The sequence below is a fragment of the Pezoporus occidentalis genome, unplaced genomic scaffold (genome assembly GCF_034315485.1).
Source record: "Pezoporus occidentalis ecotype Australia unplaced genomic scaffold, CSIRO_AGI_Poc_V1 ctg24, whole genome shotgun sequence".
NCBI lineage: Eukaryota > Metazoa > Chordata > Aves > Psittaciformes > Psittacidae > Pezoporus > Pezoporus occidentalis.
In genome coordinates, this window is record NW_026914285.1 from 7627268 (window position 1) to 7655147 (window position 27880).

The 27880-nt window shown below is 41.7% G+C and overlaps 3 protein-coding genes across 7 annotated transcripts in view; 1 reads left to right on the forward strand and 2 right to left on the reverse strand.

Moving 5' to 3' along the window:
- TMEM50B (transmembrane protein 50B) overlaps positions 1 to 17324 on the reverse strand; it is a 32361-nt gene extending 15037 nt beyond the window's left edge. For 2 of the 4 annotated variants that reach the window (XM_062622242.1, XM_062622240.1), the window contains exons 1-4: positions 17282 to 17306; positions 2345 to 2520; positions 1640 to 1752; positions 501 to 568 (exon numbers count right to left, since the gene is read on the reverse strand). In XM_062622242.1, coding sequence (XP_062478226.1) covers positions 501 to 568; positions 1640 to 1752; positions 2345 to 2443 — 280 coding nt within the window. In that variant the 5' untranslated portion in view covers positions 2444 to 2520; positions 17282 to 17306. Of the gene's footprint in view, positions 1 to 500; positions 569 to 1639; positions 1753 to 2344; positions 2521 to 2694; positions 2719 to 17281 lie in introns of those variants that run through there. The other 2 variants (XR_009965528.1, XM_062622241.1) reach the window with 2 other exon arrangements.
- Positions 14070 to 17180, reverse strand: DNAJC28 (DnaJ heat shock protein family (Hsp40) member C28). Its single transcript, XM_062622236.1, has 2 exons — positions 17146 to 17180; positions 14070 to 15374 (listed from the first exon to the last, which is right to left on the reverse strand). The coding sequence occupies exon 2, from the start codon at positions 15321 to 15323 to the stop codon at positions 14205 to 14207; it is 1119 nt and encodes a 372-aa protein (XP_062478220.1). The 5' UTR covers positions 15324 to 15374; positions 17146 to 17180; the 3' UTR covers positions 14070 to 14204.
- LOC134165439 (trifunctional purine biosynthetic protein adenosine-3-like) overlaps positions 17226 to 27880 on the forward strand; it is a 29919-nt gene continuing 19264 nt past the window's right edge. Inside the window, exons 1-7 of one of the 2 annotated variants that reach the window (XM_062622231.1) lie at positions 17226 to 17319; positions 22987 to 23135; positions 23939 to 24034; positions 24666 to 24840; positions 26413 to 26524; positions 26811 to 26870; positions 27710 to 27835. In XM_062622231.1, coding sequence (XP_062478215.1) covers positions 22991 to 23135; positions 23939 to 24034; positions 24666 to 24840; positions 26413 to 26524; positions 26811 to 26870; positions 27710 to 27835 — 714 coding nt within the window. In that variant the 5' untranslated portion in view covers positions 17226 to 17319; positions 22987 to 22990. Of the gene's footprint in view, positions 17320 to 21169; positions 21295 to 22986; positions 23136 to 23938; positions 24035 to 24665; positions 24841 to 26412; positions 26525 to 26810; positions 26871 to 27709; positions 27836 to 27880 lie in introns of those variants that run through there. The other variant, XM_062622230.1, reaches the window with a different exon arrangement.

A 27880-nucleotide genomic window follows, 5' to 3' on the forward strand; every position in this document is an offset into this window, starting at 1 on the left:
AAGAAATTGGTAAATCCTACCAGATTTCTGGTCTGGCATTCTACAACTCGCATGAAAACAGATGCTGGGATCCACATGGGAAATAGCAAGGGAATTATGAATGAAAGCAAAGAGAGGACAGCAAGTCCACAGACACCACACAGTAGGTGACATACAAAGGAAACAGAATGTTTACAATACATTCTAAAATAAGACATTCTTATAGAATGTCTGGTCCATAGCCTGCCACGAAGCAGAAATCTTTTTCTCCTAGCAGCTATACGGAATTTGCAGAGGAAACTTTAGGTATTTGAGATACACACAAGTTGAATTTTTCTAAGTTTAGCTTTTTAACAATGACAGTACTTATCTCCAAGTGTTAATTTTGTACAGAAATGAACTTCTGTGAAGTTCTCTCCTACTCCTTAACTTCTATGATTTCTTTAAACACCAATTAGAAAAAAACCCAACACCTAAATAACCACTTTTTCAATTTAGCATGACTTTTAGAGTTGTTTTACCTGTTCTTCCTAAACATCCATCACTGTAGCTGTCTCCTCTCACCTGCGCATTTGATACAGCATTTATCCTAGGAATAAAGAAAGTGTATACACTTCAGATTATTAGAAAATCGATTTAAAGCTGTAAGTAAAAAGCTGGCTTTTTTTAAGATGCAACAAATTCTGGGAAAATGATTTGTCGTTCTATATAGTCACGTATTATTCCTTAACTGAAGGATTCCAACTGGATTTCAAGCAAACCCTGTATTTGTTCCTAAGTTTTAAGTCAATTTTTATATTACCAAACAGGTAAGATGACAGAATCGCCCTTTTTTAGTGACTGTAATATTTCTGGTCACTTTCTGGCTGTTCAAGTTTTAAAACTATCTAAAGCCACTTCACAGGAATAATAACAGCCAATAATGAGTGCTCTCATGATTCTGATATAAGTTGCTTTCCTTCACAATGAATACTGTAAGTTTTCAAGTGAGAGACACCCTTTAAGGAGGGACAATACATTTTCCTAAAGCAAGTTACACTGCTGAGGGAAAAAAAATACAAAACACCAGAAACTTTCAGACACCAAGTGTTAAGAAGGTCTTGCATATCCAAACGCATCTTTTTCTCACCATCACTCTAGGATTTGATAAAAGCTATTACTTCAAGCTTGCCACATTTACCTCTTTATAACAACACTAGCTATAATACTACCTCTCCCATTTGAGGAAGTTTTGGGCCAGAGAAGCTGTAAAAAATATTTAAAATTAGGGGCAAATGCAGTAAAATGTTTTATATTGAAGTAAGCAACTGGGACAGCATTATATAATTTCTGATCTAGGAATCTAAATACTTATTATAGAAAGCCACTTGCATAATGTCTGCTTTCTAACGTTCAGCTGAAGTGCATAGGAAAAGCAAGTGACCCTAAACAGATGGGGGCGCAGATAGACAGAACAATGAATAAACAGACTATGATCAGAAACAAAGGCCACAGGTAAAATAAAAAAAGCCTTTACACTGCCATGCAAAAAGGTACAAGATTACTCTTAAGTCATTTACAACCAAGCGATTCAAAGTTTTATCATATACCACACAGTCTAGTAAAAATTGTGTTTAACAGCTCATGTTTATAAGAGCTCCCTTTACATAAGAACACTTACATGAAAAAAGCTAGTGTTGAAAACACTCCACAAGTATGGAACGCGTGGTTCATTTGTTCTGGCTTAGGGTAAACTACTGCAGCATCTATCATAATCCACCAACCTGTGAAAAACTAGAAATAAAACAGAACAGTATCACAAGGCTGAAAGGCTACAGAGACACACTGACAAAACATGGCAAAAGTTCATGCATACCATTGGCTTAACTGTCATTCAACAAGTGCAAACTACTCTAGGAAGTTATTAGCTTTAAGATGGACTCTAAATCTGTTTGATATGCAGTTTCCACATAAAACTTAGCATCTTCAGAGAAGCATCTGGTCACATTTTCTATTCAAATTAAGTATCACTGTTTGTTTAAACTCCCTGAACAGCTTTAAAAACAAGAATTCAAATTATAAACACATGAGATGCAAACCATGTGTAACACTGGTGTTCTCACATACCTAATTATGCAAAAAAATCAGTAGGAATGTCAATTTTTTTTAAGGAAGAGTGCAGAAATGGTACATCGTTATCAGACAAAATGCAAAGTTATGTAAAAAGGCTTTTTAATAATTGCACTTAAAAACGATCTTAAAAAAATACATGGGATGACATGCAATTAACAGTGGAACTGTACAAAACTTGAAACAAAAATGTAACTGTTCGTCATAGTTTCAAATTTGTCCACACAGTTCTCATTCGTATCCTCTCAAAACTTACCAATACACCAGCAACTATTGAAGCAATAGTATTTCTTCTTTCACTCCAGTCAATACACTCACATTCTGGCCAGCGGAAGTTGTCCAGGAATCCTGCCATCTCCTCAAAGATTAGATTGCTCTTCTTATTCTGTACTTACACATTAATTTTTCCATTAACAGCTTTGTCCCCAAGACCTGAAACACAGCCAAAGATGCATTTAATACAAAGTAGCAAAACCTTGAGATGTTTGACAACTCTCATGAGCAATTCCTACAATACCTGGGTTTGTTTTCTTTACAGAATTAAGTATCCCATTTTCCTCTATGGATTCTATATTGAGCTACATTTAAAAAGAAACAACAACCTACCCTACAAACAGAACTGCAAATGAAGATCATCACACAACCCAAAAACTTAGGCATTATATATAAATCATCGTATCTGAAATGGAAAAGAAACAGAATAGAATACACTGTTCAAATTAAACACAAGAACAAATGCAAGCAAAGAAAAATAGCAAACTAGCAACTATTTCAATCTAAGTTTCATCTTCAAACCACAATGTTCTCCCTGGCATTGTAAGTTCAAAACAGTAAGATACATACAATAGGGCTTCCTATGTAGACCAGAAAATGATCTTTGAATCAGGCCAGGGAACCTTGCGTAAGATACCCGTATTTTCAGTCTCCAAAACAGACAGCTAATACAGTGCCCTTTTGACAGAGGGGAAAAAGGGATCAACACAGTGAATCAACAAATACCAAGGATAAAGAATGTCCCACTTCACAGAGAGAGCATCACACAGAACTTTAAATGCAGGAAGAAAAAAGCAAAGTTAATTAGTTACAAAGTGACTGAAATAAGACAGTTCTCAATTTGGTGACAGATGATGATTAAATAAATAAATGATGATTAAATAAATAAATACATAATCAGAGTTTGCCTGTGTCATGAGTCAAGCCCAGCTAGCAACTGAGTACCACCTCCTCCCTCCCTCCAGTGGGTTGGGAAAGAGAATCAGAAAAAAAGGTAAAACCTGGGGTTGAGACAAGAACAGTTTAAAATAAAAGTAAAATGTAATAATAATAATACTACTAGTAGTGGATAAAGAGAGGAAGGAAAACAAGTGATGTACAGTACAATTGCTCCCCTCTGGCTGACCGATGCTCAGCCCGTTCCCAAGAAGCAACTGGCACCCCCAGCCAACTCCCCCCAGTTTACATACTGGGCATGATGTGCTGTGGTATGGAATACCCCTTTGGCTAGTTTGGGTCAGGTGTCCTGTCTCTGCTTCCTCCCAGCTTCCTGTGTCCCTCCTCACTGGCAGAGCATGAGACTGAAAAGTCCTTGATCAGGGCAAGTGCTACTCAACAACAATTAAAACATTGGTGTGTTATCAGCTTTGTTCTCAGACTAAAGCCAAAACACAGCACTGCACCAGCTACTAGGTAGAAAATTAACTCTATGCCAGCCAAAAGCAGGGCAGCCTACACTGCAATCACAGGCCACCTCCTGTGAATAAGATTAAAAACTTTGTCCTGCTAAATCTAGTCCCAGAAATCCATCCATAATTATGAAGCTTCCTTAAAGCATTAAAATCAACCACTCAATTCCAAAATCACTTTTACTTTTGTACAGTACCTGGGCTCAACCATGTATTTGTTTTCCCAGACTACTCTTTTCCCTAGCAATTTTCAGATCCCTGTTCCTCTATAACTTCCACACACAACTGCCGCACTGTGCTACTCCAGATTTATGACTGCTCCTACAGCCCTCCCTTCTCTTCCACTCTTAAAATGGCTCCGTCTGTACTTTTTTTTCCTCTTCAAGTGTGAATGTGTCTCTCCCTCATCCTGCAGTAATCCCTCCTTTTCCCTGCCAGCTCATGGTTTCCACTGTTGTCACCACCACATGGTTCTCACCCTGTGGTGCAGCTGGCCACAGGTAGAAGTAAACAGGCAAGCATGCTGTGCTATTTCTTCTCCCCACTGGACACAATGATGGTTATGTCAAACCTACAGAAGTCATTACCTTGCCTGTAAATACACTTTCAGGCATCTTCAGAGTAATTGAAGCTGTATTTCTTCAAAGCTCTATTTTCCTTTGGATTTCTTTCCCATAAAGGACCATTTAAATAGTATTAACATAGCTAAATGTAATCATCTCCTTCAAACAGAACATAAAGTACTGTAATTCAGAAAGCAGGTCAAGACAAAAGACTGGAAAAATATTTCTGATATGTCAAAAAGGAATTATTTTTCACCCTCTACTTGGATGCCCCCAGAGGTACCTTGACAGGGTGGAGAAACGTGCTGACAGGAACCATGCGAAGTTCAGCATGGGGAAGTGCCAAGTCTTGCACCCAAACCACTCCATTTGCCAGTACATGCTGGGGGCCACACTGCTAGAAAGCAGCTTGGCAGAAAAGAACCTGGGGGTCCTGGCTGACACCAAGTTGAACCAGAGCCAGCAATGTGCCTTATAGCAAAGAGGTGAATGGTACCCTGGGCTGCATCAGGCACTGCCAGCAGGTGGAGGGAGCTAATCTTTCCCCTCTGCTCAGCACTGATGAAGCCACACCTGAAGTTCTGTGTCCACTTCTGGGCTCCCAGTACAAAAGAGACATGGAAGTGCTGGAGAGAGTATAACAAAGGGCCACAGAGATGATAAAGGGACTGGAGCATTTCTCCTGTGAGGAAGGGCTGGGAAAGCTGGGACTGTTCTGCCTGGAGAAGAGAAGGCTCAGGGGGATTTTATCAATGTCCATGAACACCTAAAGGAAGGGTGCAACAAGGACACAGCCAGGCTCTCTTCAGTGGTGCCCACTGGCAAGACCAGAGGTACCTGGCACAAACTGAAACACAGGAAATTCCCTCTGAATATCAGGAAACACTTTCTCTCTGTGGGGGTAACTGAGCACTGGCACAGGCTGCACAGAGAGGTTGTGGAACCTCCATCCTCGAGATACTCAAAAGCTGTCTGGACACAGTCCTTGGCAACTGACTCAGGGTGGCCCTGCATGACAGCGATGGTGGACAAGATGCCCTCTTGAGCTGCCTTCCAACCTCAACCTTCCTGTGACACTTAATAGCCTGTTAAATGACTGGATAACTTAATGAAAGAAATCTTACTTCTACAAAACAGTTCTAGTTCTAAAAGGCTGAAACAAAACAAACAAACCAAAACCAAAACCAACAACATTCCCTTTTATGATTTAAAGGGGATGTATAATTTGTTTCGTCAGCTAATATAATTAAGTCAACTTCCAAACCAAAAACTAACTAGCATTCATTCTAGCAAAACTCTTTCAACCTTGCAGTCAGCTCCAGGGAGACCTTACTGAAGCCTTTCAATACATAAAAGGTGCTTATGAGAAAATTGAGATTTTTTTACCAGGGCCTGTACTGACAGGACAAGGAGCAACTGTTTAAAACTGAAAGAAATGGCTTTAGATTAGATTATTAGGAAGAAGTTCTTTACTACAGGGGTGGTAACACTGGAACAAGTTGTCCAGAGAAGCTGTGGCTGCCCCATCCCTGGCAGTGTTCAAGGCCAGGCTGGAGGGGGCTTTGAGCAATCCGGTCTAGTGGAAGGTGTCCTTACCCATGGAAGGGGTTGGAACTAGGTGATCTTAGGATTCTTTCCAACTCAAACTAGTCTATGACTCTATGACAATGTTCCATATATATCTAGTTCTCAACACCCACAGAAAAAAAAGGAAAAAAATAACCTGTATTTCAACTGTGAAAGGCCAATGACATACTGAAGCTGAGTCTCCACCAAGACCACAAGAGCTAGGCTAAAGTTTATCCTCATATGCGTTTCTATGGACACATGCACAGGTTTTAGTCCAATTATATCTTACTACACAGACAGAAAACTCTGATGAAGACAGACACTTTCAGCTGGAGTTTCTTACCTGAATAAAGGTACAAAACTTGCTCTCTTGGTTTAAACTTTTACAGCCACATACTTCACGGCAACGGAACAGGTAAAACCCCTTTCATTAGCTGTCCTTCAACGCCCTTCCTACAATCTGTCTCCTCCCCTTTTCCAAGGGCAGACAGGTTCTCCCACTGTTCTGAGGAAGCATTTCTCACTTATGTTGAATAAACAGAAATACAAGAACACTTGAAGAACAAACTGGTGACTGAAGACAGCTATACTCACTGCAAAAATAACACTTGGTGGATACTAGTGCTCAGGTTAAAACAACTACTAGATTATTAAGGCAAATGAAGTTAAATGAAAACACAAGAATCGGAAGTATGTTTCTCTCTCCCAGAATGAATGGATTTCACTTGAACAAAATATTAAAAGCAGCTGCAAGAAAATGCAAAAAGTCTGCTAGAAACAAACTGTCTTAAGCTGCACAAAGGCCCTGAAAACCCATCAGGTTAGTGAAGAAAGGAACCTCCTAAGAAGAAAGTAAAAAATAGAATGAAGAGAGAAATGTAAAGTTAATAAGAAAAGCTTATTTTCCTTGAAGAAGATGACAGCATCTTCCACAAGTAACCAACCAGAACATGCTTCAAGCCATATGCTTTCCCCATATGAATGTACTATGATAAGATATTTGGTCACTGGTCACTGTAAGGAGCTTATGTGAACATTTCTGTTAAGTCCACTATTTTTTTAAGGGGGATCTTTAGACCACTAACTCATTTCAGTCATTACGCGTGGTTTTGCTTTCAGTTTCCCACACCACTATGCTATATTGGCTAGTTTTTAAATATCACAGAAAGACAGTAAGAAAGGAACTTTTAAATGAACTTACACAAAAATGAGGCTCTGCGTCAAAATTATTAAACGAGTAATCACCTTACATCAATCTGTGATGCTCAGCCATAGAGCACTGTGGCTGCTGTCTACAGCAAGCATTCTTTAAGAACAATATTAAAGTTTGAAGACTGAAGGCAGAAATAAAGATCAATTCTGCAATTATCCACAGGCCTATTTTTGCTCATGAGTATATACTAAGTGCATCGATATTTCTTTAATGGGCTCACACAGGGCAGTATGAGGTGGAACCCCAAAGCTGCAATCAGTCCTGACAGTAACTGTTACGCTGAGGGCAGCACTACTTAGACAAAAAATAAGTCATTTTATAAAGATGTCCTCTTTACACCTCAAACTTTCCCTCTCAGCGCCGCCGCTCCCTTTCCCAGGCGCGGTTAATGGCACTCCGAGGGACACCCGACCGCGTCCCTGCAGCGGCCGGGCCCCGCTGCCACCCGGTCACCCTCCTCCCTGGGGAGAGCCATGCCCGTGAATTCCTGCGGCCGCGGCCGCGCTATGGTGAAAGGTCGCGGCCCCACCGCGAGGAGACGGCACACGCGGACGGCCACCCCCAGCACCGAGCCCGGGCCGCGCCAAGCCGAGCCCCTTCGCTCTGCTCCAGCCCAACACCCTGGGCAGCGTGCGAGCCGCGGGCACCGCGCCGGGCCGCACGGGGCCGTCTCGGGCGCAGGTGAAGGAGGGAAGAGCCGCTGCTGCTCCCCACGGGCACGCGAGGGCCGCTGGAAGCAAGCGGGAGCGCGCCGCCGGCGGAGGGTGTCCCACGCTACCCTCCTGCCAACACCTTCCTCCCGCTACCCCTCCCTGCAGCACCTCCCTCGGCCCCCTCCGGCTGCATCGGCCGCGAGCTGTCCCCTGCCCCGCCGGCCCCCCCTCGCCCCGCCTTCGGCGCCAGCGGAGCGGCACGAAAACCACGGCCTCACGTACCCCGTCCTGGGCGAGACTCTTCCGCCTGCGGTGAGCGCGGCCGCGGGGGCTGAGAGACCCGCGAGCGACGCCACCCACCGCCAATCGCAACCCAGCGCTGCGCGTCACCAGAGGCTGGCTGAGGACGGGGCGCCACGATTGGTCGACGCGGCTGCACACCCCAGCGACCGGAGCGACAGGAGTCAGGAGGGGCCGGCGCAGGCCCCGCCCCTTTTCTTCCTGAGCTGTCTCCTGTCCCTCTGCCAAGCGGTCCTCACCACCTCCCTTTGGGCCTGGGGTGCCACCTCAGGTGCCCACAGCCATCTCCCAAACCACCTATGAACCAGGCTGGAAGCGGCTTTGACCAACCTGGCCTAGCTGAAGGTGTCCCCGACCACAGCAGGAGCGTGGAACTAGACAACCTCTAAGGTCCGTTTCCAATCCAAGCCAGCCTATAATTCTATTTCTGTGTCATTTTCCACTGTTCCAAAGGTAAAGTACAATGTGCTCAATTAATGTTTTCCAAGCACCTCCCATAAAGGAATATATAAACTTCACTACAAAACACCATTGTGGCTTACCCCTAGGCTGAGCTTAATAAAACCAAGCAGAATTAATAATCAATTCTGAGTTCCCCTTTCAGCTGTCCAGGAAGAAGTATCTGAATTCTTCCGTTCCAACTTCATGGCATTTCCCAAACACAGTCAGGGCAGCAACTGCACCACTGCTATGCCACCTTCATCAGCAACCTGCTGATGCCAACATCGTTGCTCCTCATATTCCCAATTCCCCAGTACAATAAGTGAACATGATTTGGGGCCGAGACAGGAGTGTGCCCTGCCCCCCAGCACCCCTCCATATCTGCTATGGCTAGGCAGAGCCAAGAGTGTTTCTACATGTTGCAGTTGCACAACAGATGTGAACAGATGTCTGCTTTTGCAACATCTTTTTGAACATGCCGAAAACGTATCAACCCAAAATTTCTGACTCTCAATGAATTCCCTTTGATACTGAACTAAAACAAGTATGGACAAGGCTACTAGGATTCTCATGATAAGGAAGGCATGTAAGGAGGACTGTGTGTCTTCTCTCAAATCAACGTAGGCCTTCCTCCTGTTGGTAAAGGCCTAAGAAATAAGTAAACAGTTGCAAAAGAAAACAACACAAGGAACATCTCAGGGTCCTAAATTAGGCCAAACAAGAACATACAGTTAATTGGAAAGACTAATTACACATTCCAATGTCCTTAACCATCGGATTTCCGTAAGAGGGTAAAATGGGGGGGGAGGGGGAATTTCTCTCCAATCACTATGACCCTCAAAGACCACTACTCGAATTTACAGTGTCTGCACCGCAGCCCTGTCTACCCGAATTACGATACGCAATGATTCACAAGAATTGGGCAGGCATTTCATAGAATTATGATTACTATGTATATAACAAAGGCATGTAAACTGCCTCTTCTCAACGTGCATGATAGGTAGAGATATTCCCCATGCACCCCAGTAACAAAGTAATAATTACCCATAATAAAGTTTTGTCAGCTTTCTAACCTGTCATTCTGGTTGGAGAGGTTATTTTCCTAGATTTTGGTGACACCTTCATCCTTCCCACATGCGGGATTCGGTTCTCTTCTCCTGTCTTTCTGGCCTATTTCTTGCCAAAGCATCAGAAAAAGAGCTTTACCAGCACCAGAGATACCTTAAGAAAGACACATCTTCTTGTAAAATACAGACAGTTGCCTATTATAAAAGATTTGATGTCAAGATTTTAAAGATACTAAGGGGGAATGCTGCAATTGAATTAAGTATCAAAATAGGAAAGTGATTAGTTTGAAAATTCACACTCTGGTAAGATAAAAAACCCCACAGAAAAGCCAGAAGTAGAAATTAAAGAGTGGAACAGGATAAAAAAAAAAAAAAAAAAAGAAGAACGCGTTTCAGGAATATTGCTCAAGAACAATGAACAGCAATGCAGGACACTAAGTAAAGGAGCACTGTGAGAAAGGCAGTGCAAAATAAAGATGCAACCAAATGGCAACGGAATACTCAGTTCCTTGTTAAAAGACAGTTAAGCTGTGGCTCCCTAAAATCCCATGCAAAAGTTAAAAGTCTTACTCTTATCAGCCTTCTACTCTTATCAGCCCCCCTCCTTTTTTCCTTCATTTGTATGTGCTCACTGTGTTCCACCAAGTCTGGAGCAGAGCCCCTGCCTTAGCAAAGAGGGTATCAACTGCAAAAAGGGTCAGTGTAAACAGTTGTTTCTCACTCATGATGCTCAGCACCCTACCATGAAGATAAAGTTTGTAACAAAATTCTTGCCTTGTCGTTCATCAAAAAGAACCATGTACTCCCCAACTTCTTTCCCTGTTACTACATGTGCCACCATCTTCCCACCCTCACCTGGAAGCATGATATACTAACCTCCTTTCTCTTTTTCAGGCCCTTCGTATCATCTCCCATCACCTCCCACCCCGCCACGCATGCAGAAACACATTTGTTTTCTTTACAGCTGTGGGAAGGTAAACAGTGTGGCGGTCACATCCAGGCAGACAGAATGGGTAGGGAAGTAACTTCAAGGGGGAGACCACACATCCTCTTCTCCCTCACAGCAGCAATTTCTCCCACTAAGAATGAAGATTTACCGCTTGTCTTTCTTACAGCACGCCCTGCTCTTGCTTCTCCTGACTTTTACTTCTCTCTTCAGAGCCTTCTCTGTAACTCTGAGTGCATCTTGAGAGCCATTATTACCCTGAAACAGAAACATGTTCAGCAGGCCTCAACATTTACAGCATATATAGAAACTCCTGGGTTTTACAAGACAGCCCGAGATGTTACTTCAGATAGCCTACAGCTCTACGTCTTTCCTTTTATTGGAAAACACTAACATGTGCAATTGTACAGCTTGCTGATAGTGCATGAAAGAACCATCAGATTGCTGGGCAGAGTTCTCACCCTGAGAAAACCTGATACCTCAATTAATATATCCTATATAACAAATATAGTATTTTTTCTTGATACTAAGATGTCATCTAGCTAAGCCTTTCAAGCCACAAGCTATATGGTAATCAGACCAACACACAGGGAGTTCTGGGAATAAGCAACATGAATTCATGTCTGGAATCAACAATGATTTCATTCTTTTGAGGTCAGTAATAAGGTAACCATTATCAAATTAACAGTCTAGCGTCAAACAGAAAAATTACTTCTGAGGGCCATACTCTCCTGGCATTTTCTAATTCATATGCAGTACTTGCTATTACCTGCTCTAGATGTACTGGCTAAGTACTGCTCTCAGGATTTTGTGAGCTCAGAGAAATAAAAAATAGACAGCCCTGCAAAAATACACTCCTCCACACACCTGGGGAAAACAAAAATCTTAACCCCTTTTTTCATCCTCATTGCCATAAATGTTGAAGAAGTGGATTTTTTGTGCCTGGCAATTTTTCACGACAACAGCGCAAGGCTGATTTAAAGTGCTGAGAGTCAGGTCACGTCTATTCCATTTGACACCAAGTAGTTTCAAAAGAAACATAAAAATCACTCAGTGTGCTGACTCATCCATTATGGCAACTTAAATATTTAAACTGCTGATACTTATCTTCATTGTGAGCCAAAGTGGATTCCATCAAAGCTGGATTTATTGCAATCTGGTTCTATTTACTCTTGTGCAATGAATTCAATTTGCAATTAGCTCTCTTCCAATCTGACACTGGATTAGCTTAAACAGCAATTCAGACCCAATTCCTGTAGCTCATAATGCAAATCAAAACCTGATCTTTTTAAAAGTACTATGTCAAAGAATTTCCATAAGAGCATGTTTTAGTTTTCATTAAAAGGAAGAATGCATGGATAAGTTATTTCAATAAACAGACATTCATACACACAGCTGCTAAAATGAGTGAGGCGTTTAAGAGGTCAAAGCCTTCTGGTATCACCTGGTCCAACACAAGGATCTAAATAAATCCTACTCACTAGCATACCTCTGCCTCCTAACTGAATCTTCACAGGAAGGAAGTAACAGCCATGCTCTCATCCCTTCAGCTAGCACCAGGGCATGACATACCACAGCACAAACATCCCAGTGGCACAACCTAGGGGCAACAGATTCGTCTGCACGTAAGGCCATTCTTCCTACTTTTTCCACCTTCATTCCTACAAAAAAAGGTATGTTGAAGGAAGCTGAGGTTAGCCCTATTTTCTAAAACATGACAAACATCTTGTCATTATTATTTATTTACTGTAACACAAAGGCTTGAAAGACCTACAGTGTTTACCAGTGAATAAATAATATTAAATAGTATCACTAGATTATAAAATACTCTCTGACAAGCAATATATCAATTAGTTCATTCTACCAACAAATATAAATAATGACCTGTCTCCTGGTTCAGACCTCATCTATACAAGCAAGAGCACAAAGACCAAAAGGAGCGCATGCAATGTTTGTTACCTGCCCACAAGCAAATGCATTAACCCAGACTGTTGGTGCTGGGGCATCTACCAAAAGGATGGATGTGACCACCACCTAACTTTCCTTTCTAAAACTCTAAGAGCTGATATCCCCCCTCCCTGGCACACCAGAGACCATAGACACCTTCCTATGGACTGGCAGAGTACAGCACAACTCCTGCATAGGTGGAGACTGCGACAGTCTGGGTCACAGAGGCGCGAATGAGAAAGGAGGCCTGCACAAATACTGATGTATCCAGTGACACCTTTCCATAGGAAAAATCCTCCAAGAAAATCAGATTGTGTGGAGAGCTGACAGATTAATAAATACAACTTTGGCACCATGGAAATTTTCCATTTTCCAAGCCACTGCCCATAAACTCTAATAATACAGCAATATTTCACAGTAAGTTCTTTGATACCAGTATTCTTAAAACATTTAAATGGCGCAATTACTTTTGCAAAATAGTACTCCCTTCTCTCACTTCCAAAACGCCCTCTGACTAAGGTACAGTTTTGGGCAGGCTTCCTTATTTACTCAAATTTGCTTTCTGAGACCTCCTTCTGTATTAAAAGCCAAATCCAAAAATGGACTACTGCAGAATGTACAGCCCAAGTCCAGACATCCAGAACCCTCCCTTCATTCCCATTTCATTTAACCTTGAAGAGAGGAATGCACTACTTTACAAAAAACCATAAACCATAAAACAAAGCATGAAACCTGTCAACAATTTATGAGCTGTAAGCATTTAAATAAGAAAGGATAAAGGTCAAAGTAACAGGGCACAGCAAGACTTTTACTTCCACTTTGTCCTTATTATGTTTTTGTTATGCCTCAGTTTCACCTTTTGAAGATGTAACAGCAAAACCACTTTAATGCCCTTTAACACTGCTAAAGGGAAGTGTTAATTTTTATTTAAACAGAAGCAAAGCAAGCTGCAAAAGGCTAACCGATTTTTTCCTGCTGTGACTTAACCCCAGCTGGCAACTAAGCCACACAGAGCTGCTCATTCACTCCCCTCATGGCAGGATGGAGGAAAGATTCAGAAGGGTAAAAGTGAGACAACTCACGGGTTGAGATAAAGACAGTTTAATAGGTAAAGAAAAAAACGTGCACAAGCAAGCCAAAATAAGGGAATCATTCACCATTTCCCACAAGCAAGCAGGTGCTCAGTCATCCCCAGGAAAGCAGGGCTCCATCACACATTAACAGGTACTTGGGAAGGCAAACGTGATCACTCTGAACATCCCCCATTCCTTCTTCCAGAACTTTATATACTGAGCATGATACCATGTGGTATGGAATACACCCCTTTGGTCAGTTTTGGTCCCAGCTATGTGCCCTCCCAGCTCCTTGTGCACTCCCAGCCTACTCAATGGTGAAGTGGTATGAGAGGCAGAAAAGGCCTTGGCTCTGTGCAAGCACTGCTAAGCAGTAACTAAAACATCCCTGACTTGTTTCCAGCACAAATCCAAAATGTAGCCTCATAGCAGCTCCTGTGAAGAAAATAAACTCCAGCCCAGCCCAAACCAGCACAGTTACTTAGCAGTGTTCACAAATAAATCAATTAAGGACCTGCAAATGCACATCAGGCAACCCATTTCCTTTTAATTGGTGTAACAGTGCACAGCTGGATTTTACATTTTCAGTGTACCTGAAATTTCACTAATGTTACAAGTTTTGTTAATAAAGTGCATTCAAAATCTTGACAAGACAGATAGTGTTATTTTGATGTATAGTTTAACCACTTCAATAGAGAAGACTTCCACCCAAACCTTTTAACATTTTCCTCCTCATTTTCCTTTGTGTCTGAATTAGAAGCCTCTCCATTTTCCATCAGTGCTTCGTAAGTCTTTTGTGCTCGGCCAATTTCTTTGTCAGCATTGAAGTGCACCATTTGTCTGCTCAGAATAGGAACAACTAAATTGAAGTTGTCAATTCTTTTGTTTAATTTCCTGATATCTTCTGTGAATTGCTCACAAACACGATTCCACTGCTTTTGCCTGTATGGTATCATTGGCTCTCCAAGCTTGCTTCTAGATGCCACTATGCTCTTCCTTAACTGCTCAATAGTTTCCCGTATTTCCTTCTGCAACAGGATCCACTCCGGCTGGTACCCATTGTCTATCAGAATTCTGTTCAAGTTGTGAGTCATAGGGTCAACATGTGGACAGTCTGAAAACTTCTGCAGAGGCTTCCCTTTGCCACTGAGGTTGTCAAAGTCTCCCTTTGCCATCGATTCCTGGATGAGGTCCTCCACCAACCGTTCAACCGCCTGAGTTATCTTCACCTTTTTGCTCTGCCTCACATCTTTGGCTTTCATTAGGTCAGTCGCGACAAACTGGCTTTCAAGTCTCTGCTTCCGGTACTCCAGCACTTGCTCAGTCGCACGGTCTACACGAAATTGCATGTACTGCTTTTCTCTTTGGCTGGGTGTTCCGAAACCCACACCTTCAAAACTCAAGTAGTGTCTGTGCTGTGGTGCTTGCATTTTAAACTGATCCTCCTCCTCTTCATTTTTGTCGTTTGCTTTCTTTTTGGTCGTTGCGTCGCTGAGCACTACTCGGTACGCTTCTTCTACTTTCATAAATGCTTCAGCATCAGCTGTGGCAGAACCACTGTCTGGATGGTACTTCTTGGCAAGACTTCGATATGAGTTTCTGATATCATCAAGGGAACATCCTTCCTCAAGCTCAAGGATTTTGTAAGAGTCCTTGATGTTGCTTTTAGGTCTAAAACCCGACAACATTCTGTTGCCACAAACGTAGGGAAATACCTTCAGGTTTCTTGGAAGCATTGCTTCACGCACCACTAAATGATGCCCTATGCTGTTAGTCAGCATGACAAAGCCACTTTGTACTCCTTCAGATGTAGCTACATTATACACAATGACCTATAAACACATTTTTATAAAAATGGTGTTAAATATGATTTTTTAAAGCATTTATACTATTAAAGTCTTAAAGTGGTTATATTATGCTAAGAAATACCTACAACATTTCAGAAAAGCACGCAATATTCTTTTCCTTTACAGATTAATACTGAAATCTGCAATTTTTGTTAATTACTACTGACACAGTATTATTACAATGTAAATGAAAACTAATTCACAATATAGCTTTCTCATATAGCAACTATAGCATATGTTTGTTTTGCACTGCAGAATTCCACAAAGCCTAAAGCTTTATTGCTTTTCTTCAAAGGCAGTGCACTGTCAATTGGAAATATGCTTTATGGTGAGCAGGAACTGCTGAAACAAACCTCGCCTTTTCCTCTCTACAGCTACATTTGGCCGTCACCCGAATTTTCTATTCACATGCATTACTGCCTCAAGATCTACCACCTGGTACATTCTCAAAGGATTTCTTTATGGTTCCTTTTTGGTACTTCACAGCAACAACTCAAGCAGCATTCAGATTATGGATTCCTTTAGATTAAACTCTTGTGCCCCAGCAGGGATCTTGCATCCTAGTGGCCAACCTCCTTCACTTGTGACAGGTGAGGTTATAAACCTGGAACTCTGCACAGTTCAATAGCATACAGTATCTCATCCTGTCAGGAAGACCAGTGCTTCTGAATCATTTTGGGAAACAGCAAAAGGAGCACCTTCAGCAAATGACAACCTAAGTAAGTCTTCACATAATGTCAAAAGTAAGAAAATATCACACTAATTGCATATACAACTTCTAATTTCTCTTTATGAATGAAAATCCTAAGACAAATGCCTCATACACAGTGCTAAAGAATCTCCTTTCACAATACCTGCAACATATCCATTGCTAACTGCCTTTGCAAACAAAAGGCTAGGTTAAATCAAGGTTAAGTTTAAGGAATAAACAGTATTTATATGTCCTGCATGTAACAAACTGCCTAACACAGTGCCTTCTGCGCTAGCCTATCTGAAAAGGGAAAAGAGATGTACTTGGGACTGGATGAAAGACTGGAGCAATCCTGAACATTTTCAGTTGATTTTGATCCAGGTAACGTATTAAGTCGTCAACTTGTGTTTATTATAAGGTATGTTATTAACATGGGGGGGGGGATGGTGTTCACTGATGATATAGAGATTTCTTTCCCTCGAGGGAGGTGGCTGGCAAACATAATTTAGTTTCATACAGCCATAAAAATCGACATAACTACTACTTAAATGTAAAGATCAATGAATACACTTTTGATATTCAACATCCTGATCAGAAGTGAAGCTTTCTCGTAATTCCATCGACTCGATTTTAACATATTCGTACTTAAAGCCCTGTATCAAACCGCACGCACGGCACTCTCTCTTCAGCACCGAAGGGTGCCGGCTGCAGGTATTTATTCCCGTTAAATTCAGCTCTCCCCGATGCAGTCAGGTATGGGGCGACAGGACCGACATCTCCTTTCCCCACAAGACAGGCCGCGGATGGCAGGGGCACCGAACGGGGCCCTGCTTACGAGCCCGGCCTCCCCTCGCACCCCGCTGCCGTTAGGGCCCCCATGGCTGCCCCCAACCGCCACCACGGCCTGGGACTGGCGAGCGCCCTTAGGCGCCGTGCCGCAGGAAGGCTGAAGGAGGCGGGCACTGGCAAGCGAGAAGCTGGGCGCTCAGCACGCCTCACTTTCCCAGTGCCGGTCGGGGGAAGCTCCCCGTAGCGCGCCCACAGCCCCCCTGCCCGCTACCTCACCTGCTCTCCGCCGCCGCCGCCGCCCGCCCTTGCCCCTCCCTCACAGCGACGTACGCACGCCGCGGGGGCACGGCGAGCGCTGGCACAGAGCCAGCAACGGAGGAGAAGAAGGAAGAGGAGGAGCGACTGCTTTTACCCTTCGCTCAAGGACGGGCGGCCTGTCCTAGTGGCGGGGTGAGCGCATGTGTGACCGGGAACGCCGGCCCGCCCTGCTGCACCGCTCACCGGCGGAGGGAACCCGAGACCTGCCCAAGCCGCAGGCTGCCGCCGCCTTCGGCCTGAGCGCCTGCAGCAGCCGGCGCAGCGCCACGTGACTAGGCTGCGCGTGGAGGCAGCGAGAGCCAGCAAGGCTCAGGCGGCCGTGGCGGGCTGGCCGGCTGGCGCATGCGCAGTGTGGCGAGGGAGGTGGCTTTGCGGTGCCGGGCGTGGCGGTAGGCCGGGCGCGCAGGTGGGTTGCGGGCATGGTATTGTAGGATCATAGAATCAGCTTGGGTGGAAGAGAGCTTAGAGTGTATGGGGTCCAGCCGTTACCCCAGCACTGCCAAGTCCATCACTAAGCCATGCCGGTGAGGGTCTCATCTACACGGTTTGCGAACACTTCCAGGGACGGTGATTCCAGCACTTCCCTGGACAGCCTGTGCCTATGCCTATGCCTGAGCACCCTCTCTGTGAAGAATTTTTCCCTAACGTCCAATCTGAGCTTACCCTGGTGCAGCTTGAGGCCATTACCTTTTGTCTTACTACTTGTTACTTCGGAGAAGAGACCAGCCACTTCACTCCATCCTCCTTTCAGGTAGTTGCAGAGAGTGATGTGGTCCCCCTTGAGCCTCCTCCAGACTAAACACCCCCAGTTCCCTCAGCTGTTCATCATAGGACTTGTGCTCCAGACCCTTCACCAGCTGTGTTATCCTTTTTGGGACCTGCTCTTGCAATTCAATGTCTCTTGTAGTGAGGGGCCCAGAACTGAACACAGGATTCGAGATGCAGCCTCACCAGTGCTGAATACAAAAGGACAATCATGTCCCTAGTTCTGCTGGCCACACGATGAGTGGATGAGTGTATAGGACAAGCAGCTTTTCATGTTGTTTTTTTTTTAATAGGTACGTTTACACCTGTAAACCTTAACTGCTTTATAACCTTCGTTCTCCTGAGTAAATTCCACCTTAGTAGGTGATAAATTTCCCTGCCTCTTCATGGGTTTGTGAAATGGCTTTCCCTGCAGCACTTACCCAGACAAAGGCTTGGTCTTTCACAGCATCCTCACCCGTGCCCATAACATGGTTTTCAAAAAGCTGTGAGTGCCCCTAAACAGCCATGCTAGCAGTATAGTGTTAGCATAAGAACTGACACATAACCACTGGAATGGTTATATGAGGTGCTTTATTGCAGCGCTGGGAAACCAGGGGCACGCGCCCAAATCTGGCTTCGACCCCATCACATCGCGTTCACAATTTATACACTAAAAATTTCGTAACTAATACATATTCAGCACAGATTACATCATTGACTAATTACAACATCAGCCTCTCCTGTGCTTGCCCAGCCCCCTCTGATGGTGGTCCCGATGAAGCAAGGAGTCTTCCTCAGATGAAATAAGGAGTCTTCCTCCCCTTGTTCTTTTCACCTTTCTGTTCTTTGGACAGGCCCCAACCATTATGTGGACGCCAGCATTCTCACTTCCTCACTTGGCTTGTCCTTTTATGTTGCAATGATTTCACAAAGCTATCAATATTGCAGAGATGAAATTTTCTGCTGCTTAAGATACATGGTTTCTGTTTCTAGACAAAGCTTCCTTGTAAACAATACAAAAATTATGAACGTCTGTATTATCAAGACACACAGTTAGACAAAGCTTCCTTGTTCTAAACCACAACGTCTTAGGCCAGACACCCTGTGTCCTTCTCATTGTTATGTTAGTTTCTACTGCTGAGGCTACCACAGCAAAGTTACAACATTCTTTTAATATACAGAAGTCTACTATTGATTCGAAAACTTTTCAAATATAGTCATTTCTGTTGCTCTATATAATTATTTTAATGTAAAATTTCACTCTCTTTCTAACAGTAGGATAAGCAGTCATTCACTAGGCTCACCCTGAAAGGCTGTGCAAGGCCTGTAGTGACCCAAGTTCCCAGCCTCTGCTGCCTTCTTCTGGGGCAGTCAATGTTCCTACAGCCTCCATGAATGGCATCAGCTGGCTGTTGGGAAATGGTGACTTCAGCTAAAGAAAGCTGAAGCCAAGAAACAGTTCTCATCCTCAGCCTGAAAAGGAGGGCCCAGATGCATGAACTGAAGGCCCAGCAGATGGAAGGCAACAATTTATTTCCTCCTTGAACACCAGCATGTATTATTAAAAAAAAAAAAATTGAAAAAAACCCCTGTGTTTTTTTTTTAATGGTTCTTGGTGGGGTGTGGGTGAGTATGCAGCATATCCAGCCAATGCAACGGTGGCATTGATGTCAGAAAGGAAGCAATAAACACACAGAGCAATCTGCTTTGTTTTACAGCCTCCGATGTTATACTCTGGCTGCTCATCCTGATGCAGCTTTGCCAGTATGCTATCTTGGTGAATAAACAATTCTAAAATCCACTGTTTCAGAGATATTTTTTATTTCTGTTCACTAGATAATGGTATTCTGCATTTTTAAATTTCAGATTCGCCTTCTGTGAAAATCAGATTCTGATATTGGAACTTTAGGTATATATTGCCTCTATCTACTGCATATTCACTTCATTACCTAGGAAAACAAATTGATCAAATAATTGCAATACAAATTGACCCACTGAAAAGAACAGAAGTTTAAATTATGTTCTGCTGTCCAGTCATGTAGCAGAGAGATGTTTCAGGGCTGCAGGAGTTCTGTTCCTGACTTATATTGTCACAGCCTTCTGACAAGAAGAAAACAATCTGAAAACCGTTGTAAAAGAGAGAGAATTTCTTACGAGAAATAAGAATTTTCTTTCCTTGTGCTGATTTGCTCTTCAGTCACAGGTAGACAATAGAGAAGTGGGAGTTTGCAAGTCTGAGGAAGGCAGTCCACAGATACCTGATAAGGTAGGAGGCATGTCTTCTTAAACTGGGAGGTTCAAGTACAGCATCTGTTTAACAGCACATAAGCTGTTAATTTCATAGAAGTTTCAAATAAACTTCACCAATTTCCTTAAAAATGAGTTCTAGTGGTGTAAAAAGAGTGGCTTATGTTTCTATTAATGTGGTTTTATTTCTCATTGCCTAATTTAAGACACACAGATGCTACTTAGTGTTATGTTGGGATACATTAATTTTGTTTTCAGCAACGAGTAGTAGCTCTGCAAGCTTGTCAAACATTAACCAAAGGACTTCAGATAGTACCAGGAAAGGATTAGGGTAGTGAAGAGGATGTTATTAAGAACCAGTAAAGAATAAAATGACAGGTATTATATACATTGTATCTCTGGCACTGCTTGTATTAAATTTCTTCAAAATGTAAAAAGAGTAGTATTTAAGGGGGCACAATTCCAGTGTCTGCTAGATATAATAACCTTTACATATATACATGTAAGGGTATGTCGTATTACAATGAGTAGGTCTGTGAGAGTTATGTGTGCAGGCTTTAACTGCAATGTTTGTGTTTAGCTGTAATGGTTGGACTTGATGATCTTAAAGGTTTTTTCCAACCTAGTTGATTCTATGATTCTATGCTTTATTTTTACAAGTTGTCTTTGAGATTCTTTACTTGTCAGATGATTTAAAATTGCTCTTAACATGGGAACTGTGCAATGATCTCAGATTTTTGATACGTATTGTAGCTCTTTTTTTTTTTTTCTTTCACTAGGGTTGAATACCATTAACATTGTTAATTGATTGATGGGGAGGAGTTGTTTTTGTTGTTAGCTAAGGAAAAAAGGAAAGAGAGGAGAATGGTCCACACTGCTGAAATCTGTGGGAAGGTTTGTTTTGAAGGGTGGGTGGCAGTAAGGGGATCCTGCTGGGGATTCTGCTCTTAGGCAGTTTGCAAGTCTGTCTGTTTCTTTCACCCTCTCGCTATTCTCCTTGGCTTTATGAGGTCAGAAATCATTTTGATCTGAAGCAGGAGGTGAAGGAAGAACTCAAATCTGTCTGGAGGACTCTTCAGTTTTTTGTGTGGACAAACAGCAGGGTCTGACACGGTAAGGGAAGATTATTCAAGTGAGACACTCCCTTTACAGCCTTTCTGCTAGGACCAGCTTTCTTACCAGCTTTCTTTTCTTCTAGCACGCTTTTGAATTGCTTTGCAAAAAATGTCATTAATGTCCTAACTATGATATGGAATGGAAATGTGCATTTTTCTCCACAGGGTAGGTTTCACTCTCTTCCCAGTCAGGAACTTTAATCTATTTTGCATTAGAAAACTTCAATTAATTACAAAATTATATTTAAGGGAAAAAAATAATTATGCTTTCAAAAACACTTTGCATTTTATTAGTAACTGTTGGACCATGGTGCCTAATGAAGCTTTATTGAGAGCATGTTGATGTCTTTGTTAGAGACAGAGCAGCTGTAACCCTTTACTTTTAAATTCACAGCAACTTCCTAGTGACTCCAGAATTATTTATCAAGCAGTGACAGAAGGAAAGACAAAGTCTGACATATTGGACTGCCACACAGTATAAAGACTCAGAAAAATCTATTGCAGGGAAATCAGTCTGGTGATTGATAGAGGATTAAACATATGTTCTGTGTTTATACGCATAGAGTGCAATACTTAAAATAAGTCTCTTAGTTAATCCATGATCATCTGTAGTCCCCATGGACTGGCTACTTGAAGTACTAACATTGTACTTGAACAATATAATAATGATGAAAATATATATAGTTACATTTTAGTTTGTTGATACCAAGTTAAGACATCTTAATACTCTCTCAGGAACTTTAAACATGATTATTGATTTATCACAATTCTATGAACTTATTTTCTGAAATATTATACCTCAATGTCACCATTTAGCTTCCCTTTGCCTTTGGAAGCTATGCAGTGAACTCAAACCAATGGCTATGATTTCCTGGGAAAAGAATGCTGATATGTGACTTGCAAACCTAGTGTTTTATGATATCTTTAATTTATTGTCTATTTCCTGGGTAAGGACTGGTTTATGCCATTAGCAGCTTCCTTAAAGGTCATGTTGTGCGGTGTTTTTTCTTTCTGACATTTGTCTACATTCGGCACATACAGAAAAATTAAGTTTGCAGATGTGACCTACATTGAGTATGATAATATTCCTGAAATAAATCACAACTAATTTACCAAGAAATATTACTGAGGACCTATTTTAAATGTCAGTGTGCTAGTGAAATTAACTGTTGTTCTTTCATTGAGCATTCTGTTCAATTGTCAAAGTATAAAATCTGTCTTGAAGACTGTCTTTGCCATTTATTACTGAGCATGTTTGCACTCATAAAGTTCCTAGATTGACTACAGTGTTACATTTATCTGGTAAGTTACCTAGAGTATTTGTACGAAACTTTCAGTCCAGTCCTGTGTAGTTCATGCAAAGGACTTGATGAGGCCTTGTCATGACAAGATTATTTCAGTTTGGATACTTAAGAGAGGAAATCTTAACTGTGCTGAAACAAGTGGAAAAAATTCTCTGTGATTTCATTGTTGGCAGCATTTAAATCAAATGTGAATGATGCCTCCATCCAGTGACACTGCTGGTGCAGTTACTTTGTTCAGATGTCTCATAGGTACCTTTCTAATGCAAACTGGCTTGATATTACCAGTTATGAGTGATGTAGTTTCTATATTTTTGCTTTTTTTTTTTTTTCACAGGTTTGTGAAATAAATAAATAGTGCTATATATGTTCACTCTGGGTTTGCACAGGTTCATGGCTGATCGGGTGCTTGTGATTGGCAGTGGAGGGAGAGAACATGCGCTGGCCTGGAAGTTGGCCCAGTCTCCACATGTAAAACATGTGTTTGTTGCTCCAGGAAATGCAGGAACAGCTGACAATGGAAAAATTTCAAATTCAGGTAAAAAGAGGGGTGGGGAAAAACATAATATGCATCAAGCAGTCAGTAAAACAGAACTGAAACAGTTTGTTTCATTTGGAATTGGCCACACTTGTGTTGAGTTAGTAGGAGATAACAGCTACTCTTTTCTTTTACTGGTACCACTAATTATTTAAGGCAGAAAGTTGTTTTTTTCTGGATGTTTTGTTTCTGGATTTTAGAGCTGCCTAATAAAACATTGTACTGTATCTATTTTTAGCCTAGCTTCTTAAGATAGTCAGGCTTACACAAGAGTCTGTATTTCTACACCTCATCTCACTGTTAGGCTTGAATTCACTGGCCAATTTCAGCAAAACTTAACAGAGGTATAGAAGGCTTAAAGTTACTAAGTTCTGAATAGAAACTCTTCTGGTGTCAGCCCAGGCTGCTCATCTAAATTTAGCTACATCATGCACTGGCATTGAGTAAATCTCTGCTCAGATGTTGAAATTGAGTTTCTGTATGAACTTACCATTTTATTTTTTGAAGCTTTTATCCTGTTATGATAAGCAGCTTTTAAAAATTTATATTGATTACATCCAGCACAGAAAATACATTTAATAAGTTAGTAGATGGGTATTTAAAAAAGTAGCACAAATTGCAAATGTTCTCTGTTGCTTCTGGACTCTGTTATTATTATACTGTTTGTTGTACTTTTCCCTTCATGGATTGTTTCATTATTTTAATATTACTTATTAGGGAGATAGAACAATGACATTTTCATCTCGGTCTCTTATTTAGGCTTTACAGTAGTAACTTAATTATATTTCCTTTTCCTGTTTTAGCTGTATTGGTGAGCAATCACACTATTGTTATCCAGTTCTGCAAAGATCATAACATTGGACTTGTGTTAGTTGGAGAAGAAGCTCTTCTGGCAGCTGGTAAGGCTAAAATAAGTTGACAATAAAAATCAGCTCCTTAAATTCTGCTTTAAAATGTCTTCTTTCAGGTCTTAGGATACACACTGACTTGATTAAACAGAAGAGCAAGACAATTTGGATTATCTTGTAAATTGTAGTTACTTAAAACATGTGGCTTCATAGCTGTGTGCTGCTTTTTGTATGCTAGAGATCAGCAGGGAAATCATGCAGGATCAAGATTCAGTAATGGTTACAAGTATTCTTGTGTCTTCTCTTCTGCTTTCCTTTATTAAAGAATTTTCTTGCAGTAGTCCTCATGTTGTTGCTGTATGCTACAGTACCCAGACCATCACATGCATTTATTGTGATGTGGTACAGTAAGATCTCCATGTCTTCAACAGTGAACGGAAGTACCATACAGTCCTAACAGTAGTCACGGGGTGGTAATGTAAAGAGCTAAAGATCTCTTAGAACTAAATGATGAAATAGGTCATTGGATATGCAGAACTTTATTTTAAGGATTAGTTAGCTCTTCTGAGACAAGGAAACATCGTAACAGAGTGCTGAAATGGTTATGTGGCTTTCCTTTTGTCAGAAAGGCTTGGCGTTTCCAAAGAGACAACTCGATTCTTCTGCTATTTTTGTTAATTAGGGATTGTTGATGACTTGAGAGCAGCAGGAGTTCGGTGTTTTGGTCCATCTGCAAAAGCAGCCCAGCTGGCATCCAACACCAGTTTTGCCAAAGCCTTTCTGGATCGACATAGGATCCCAACAGCAAGATGGAAAGCCTTCACCAATCCTCAGGAAGCTTGTAGATTTATTATCAGGTAAATATTTTGATACTGGAAACTCCTCTGTTAGGTTAGCTGTGCATTTGGCCTTCACCCATCATAGTTGCCTAGAACTTGGTAACTTTTCAATTGTTGTTCTTCTCAAGTAGCTACCTAATGTAATTAGAGACAAATGGTGAAGATGAAAGGGACTTCAACAGGTTAATCTTTCTGTTCACAGGTCACAGCTCTTATTCCCTTTCATCAGCTTCCTCAGGATGCTAGTTAGCCTTTTAAAAGACAGAAAAATTGAGAGAGAGAAAAATATTTCAATAAATCTTTCTGTAAAGTTAAGAATAATTTCTACACAGACACATATTAGCAAAATGCTATCTGTGGAGTGATTTGGGAGGTACTGGTCAAATACAACTTAAGGAGGATCCTCTTATTCGTTCAAGGCTTGACAGCATCTCTCTTACATGGGGAGAAAAGTAACTGCATATCTCCACAATTGCTTTGAGCAGTAATACCTCTTAAGTCACTGAGGATCCTTTGGGAAAGCAACTTACTGCTGTGGCTATTTTGGTGCAGTCTTACAGCAGCTGCTGTGTTCAGCTGCGCTGGTCTGTGGCTGTGTGTCAGTAGCAGGGACTTCTTGTCTTTACTGTCATGTGCTACTAGCTCTAGTGGAACTTTTTTTTTTAAATAAAACCAACCTTTTCACTGCCTTTGCTCTGTAAGTATTTAGTCTATATTAGGGCCATGCAGAGAAACAGGCCAACAACTTGTATGTCTGTAAGCATGCATAAGACTCAAAAAGGAAAACTGTGTCTCAGGTCAGCACACAGAGATGTGGAGAAAGGGAGTGTTGTGTGAGCCTGCTTTGGATGCTTGTATAAATCTAGGGTTGAGATTTATCCTAATATAAATACTGATGTGGAAAAGAGGAATGAGATGTTGTTTCAGAAAACAGGGTAGTAGTGTGTAGAATCAGCTCTTCAAAAGGAACACAAGCTAAGAGAGATGAATGGATAAAGTGAAGTTAAAATGTGTTAACTATGCTGTTTTGTTCATTTTTTTTCCTTCTAGTTTTTGTTTGTGTTTAAGAGTAAGTGGAGAAATTCTGGGGATACAGTGTTAATACACTGTTCTGTTATATCCTTTACATGGAAGACCTAACTCAACCTTAACCTTACAATTCTAAACAGGACTTCCGTAGTGATTTATAGGATTATGTACTGTAATCTGGTGTTATAAACCAATAAATCATGAATGCGTTTTTCTTTCCAAACCTACGACAGGAATAAAACAGTAACCCAACTCAGGGAAAAGAGGAAGAAACTGCGAGGTGTTAAAGTTTGGTGACTTCTCCAAGGGTATGCACTGAGCTGGTGCCAGAACCAACAACAGAATTCATGGATTTCCGGTTCACAGTCCTGTGCTAAGGGCTGTTAGAGTCCATTCACCTCTATGACAGGATGGGCTAGCAGGGAGCATGTTTTTCTGATATGTTAGTCTTCAACCATTCAGAAAAAAAAGAAAGACTATAGGAGGCATTCAGCTTAAAAAATGATAGTTCCATTGGATATGATAGGGATGTCTGAATCTCAATTTTGCTTTCATTTAAAGCACAGACTTTCCTGCACGAGTTGTACGGGCAAGGGGCCCTGCTGCTAGAAAAGAAGTGACTATTACAGCCAGCAAAGAGGAAGCCTGCAGAGCTGTCCAAGAGATTATGCAGGTGGGTAAATCTTTAGTTAATCAGTGGGAAATCCAGTTCTTGATGTTCTCTAGCCTGTGAGTTTGTAATTTCAGCCACAGGAAGCAAGTGTTTAGAGGAGAAGCTTGCCTATTTGACTCAGGAATTTCTCTGGGTATCATCCTCAAATTCCATTCAAACAAGCCAGACTTTTCCTATATGTTGGTTTTGGGTTGTTGTTTTCTTTTCAGTTAAAAGAAAATGAAGAAAGGATTTAGACAATAGATGTCATGTTTACTAACTGGAGCCTTTTTTTTTTTTTGTACAGGACAGAATGTTTGGAGAGATGGTTGTTATTGAAGAACTCCTTCAAGGGGAAGAACTTTCTGTATGTGGTGGATGGTGTGATTAAGTGCTTTTTTCTTTGGCATTACGGTTATGCTCTATGCATAAATGCATGAGTTCATTGTTTCAAATAGGTTTTCTGTTTTGTTTGCACTTACATCAACAAATCTGTAATCTAAGAAACTTGCTATCGTAATAATCAATGCATGTTGTCAGTAGAATTTTCTTCTACATTAGCCATGAAATTGCAAGTATGGTGATCTTTTTAGGTGAAAATGATCTTTTTTTCCCAAGGTGACCTGAAAACATGTTTGTATGGACTTTGTCTTGGTAATTCTTGTTACATCAATAACTTTGTGCTAATGTTTAGTGCCTATTTTAGTTAGCACTTTCCTTTCCCTGGATTACAAGACTTAAGGAATGCTTACTATATGCCACATGAAAACTGAAAACATGTTATTGTGCAAGTTTTGTCCTGCACTGAGAATACCTCACACTAGTTCAGGCCCCGGATCTGCAAACACACAGGTTTAACTTGAGCCATGAATAATTCTGTCCAGTCAATGACAAAGGCAATTCACGTGCCTTAAGGTAAGCATATGTTCACGTGACTGATAGGTCAAGATCTAATTAATCAGGAAGGGATTGTTATGAGGGCCACCGTTTCTCTTGATTATTTAAAAATGAGAAAGAAAACTCCATGAATCCTTCAGGTCAGTGGGCTTGCAGTAGAATCCTGCTGCATGTGGATTCTATTGCTTTCTATCTTCGATTCTTAAATTTTCCTGGCAGAACTGAGCCTCAGCCTGTGGACCAGCAGTGTTAACTTCTCTTGTGACAGGACACTGTCACTGTTTCTGTATTGTGTGCATCTCTTAACAGTGCTTGTGTTTCACGGATGGTGTCACTGTTGCTTCAATGCCCCCAGCCCAGGCCCACAAACGATTGCTGGATGGTGACCAGGGTCCAAACACTGGAGGGATGGGAGCCTACTGTCCAGTTCCTCAGGTACGGCAGTCCTCCTCAGCCTGCAGTAAGGATCACATGTGTGGT

Coding starts and splice junctions, on each gene's coding strand:
- DNAJC28 (XM_062622236.1), bottom strand. CDS start 15,323: ATGCTGACTAACAGCATAGGGCATCATTTAGTGGTGCGTGAAGCAATG.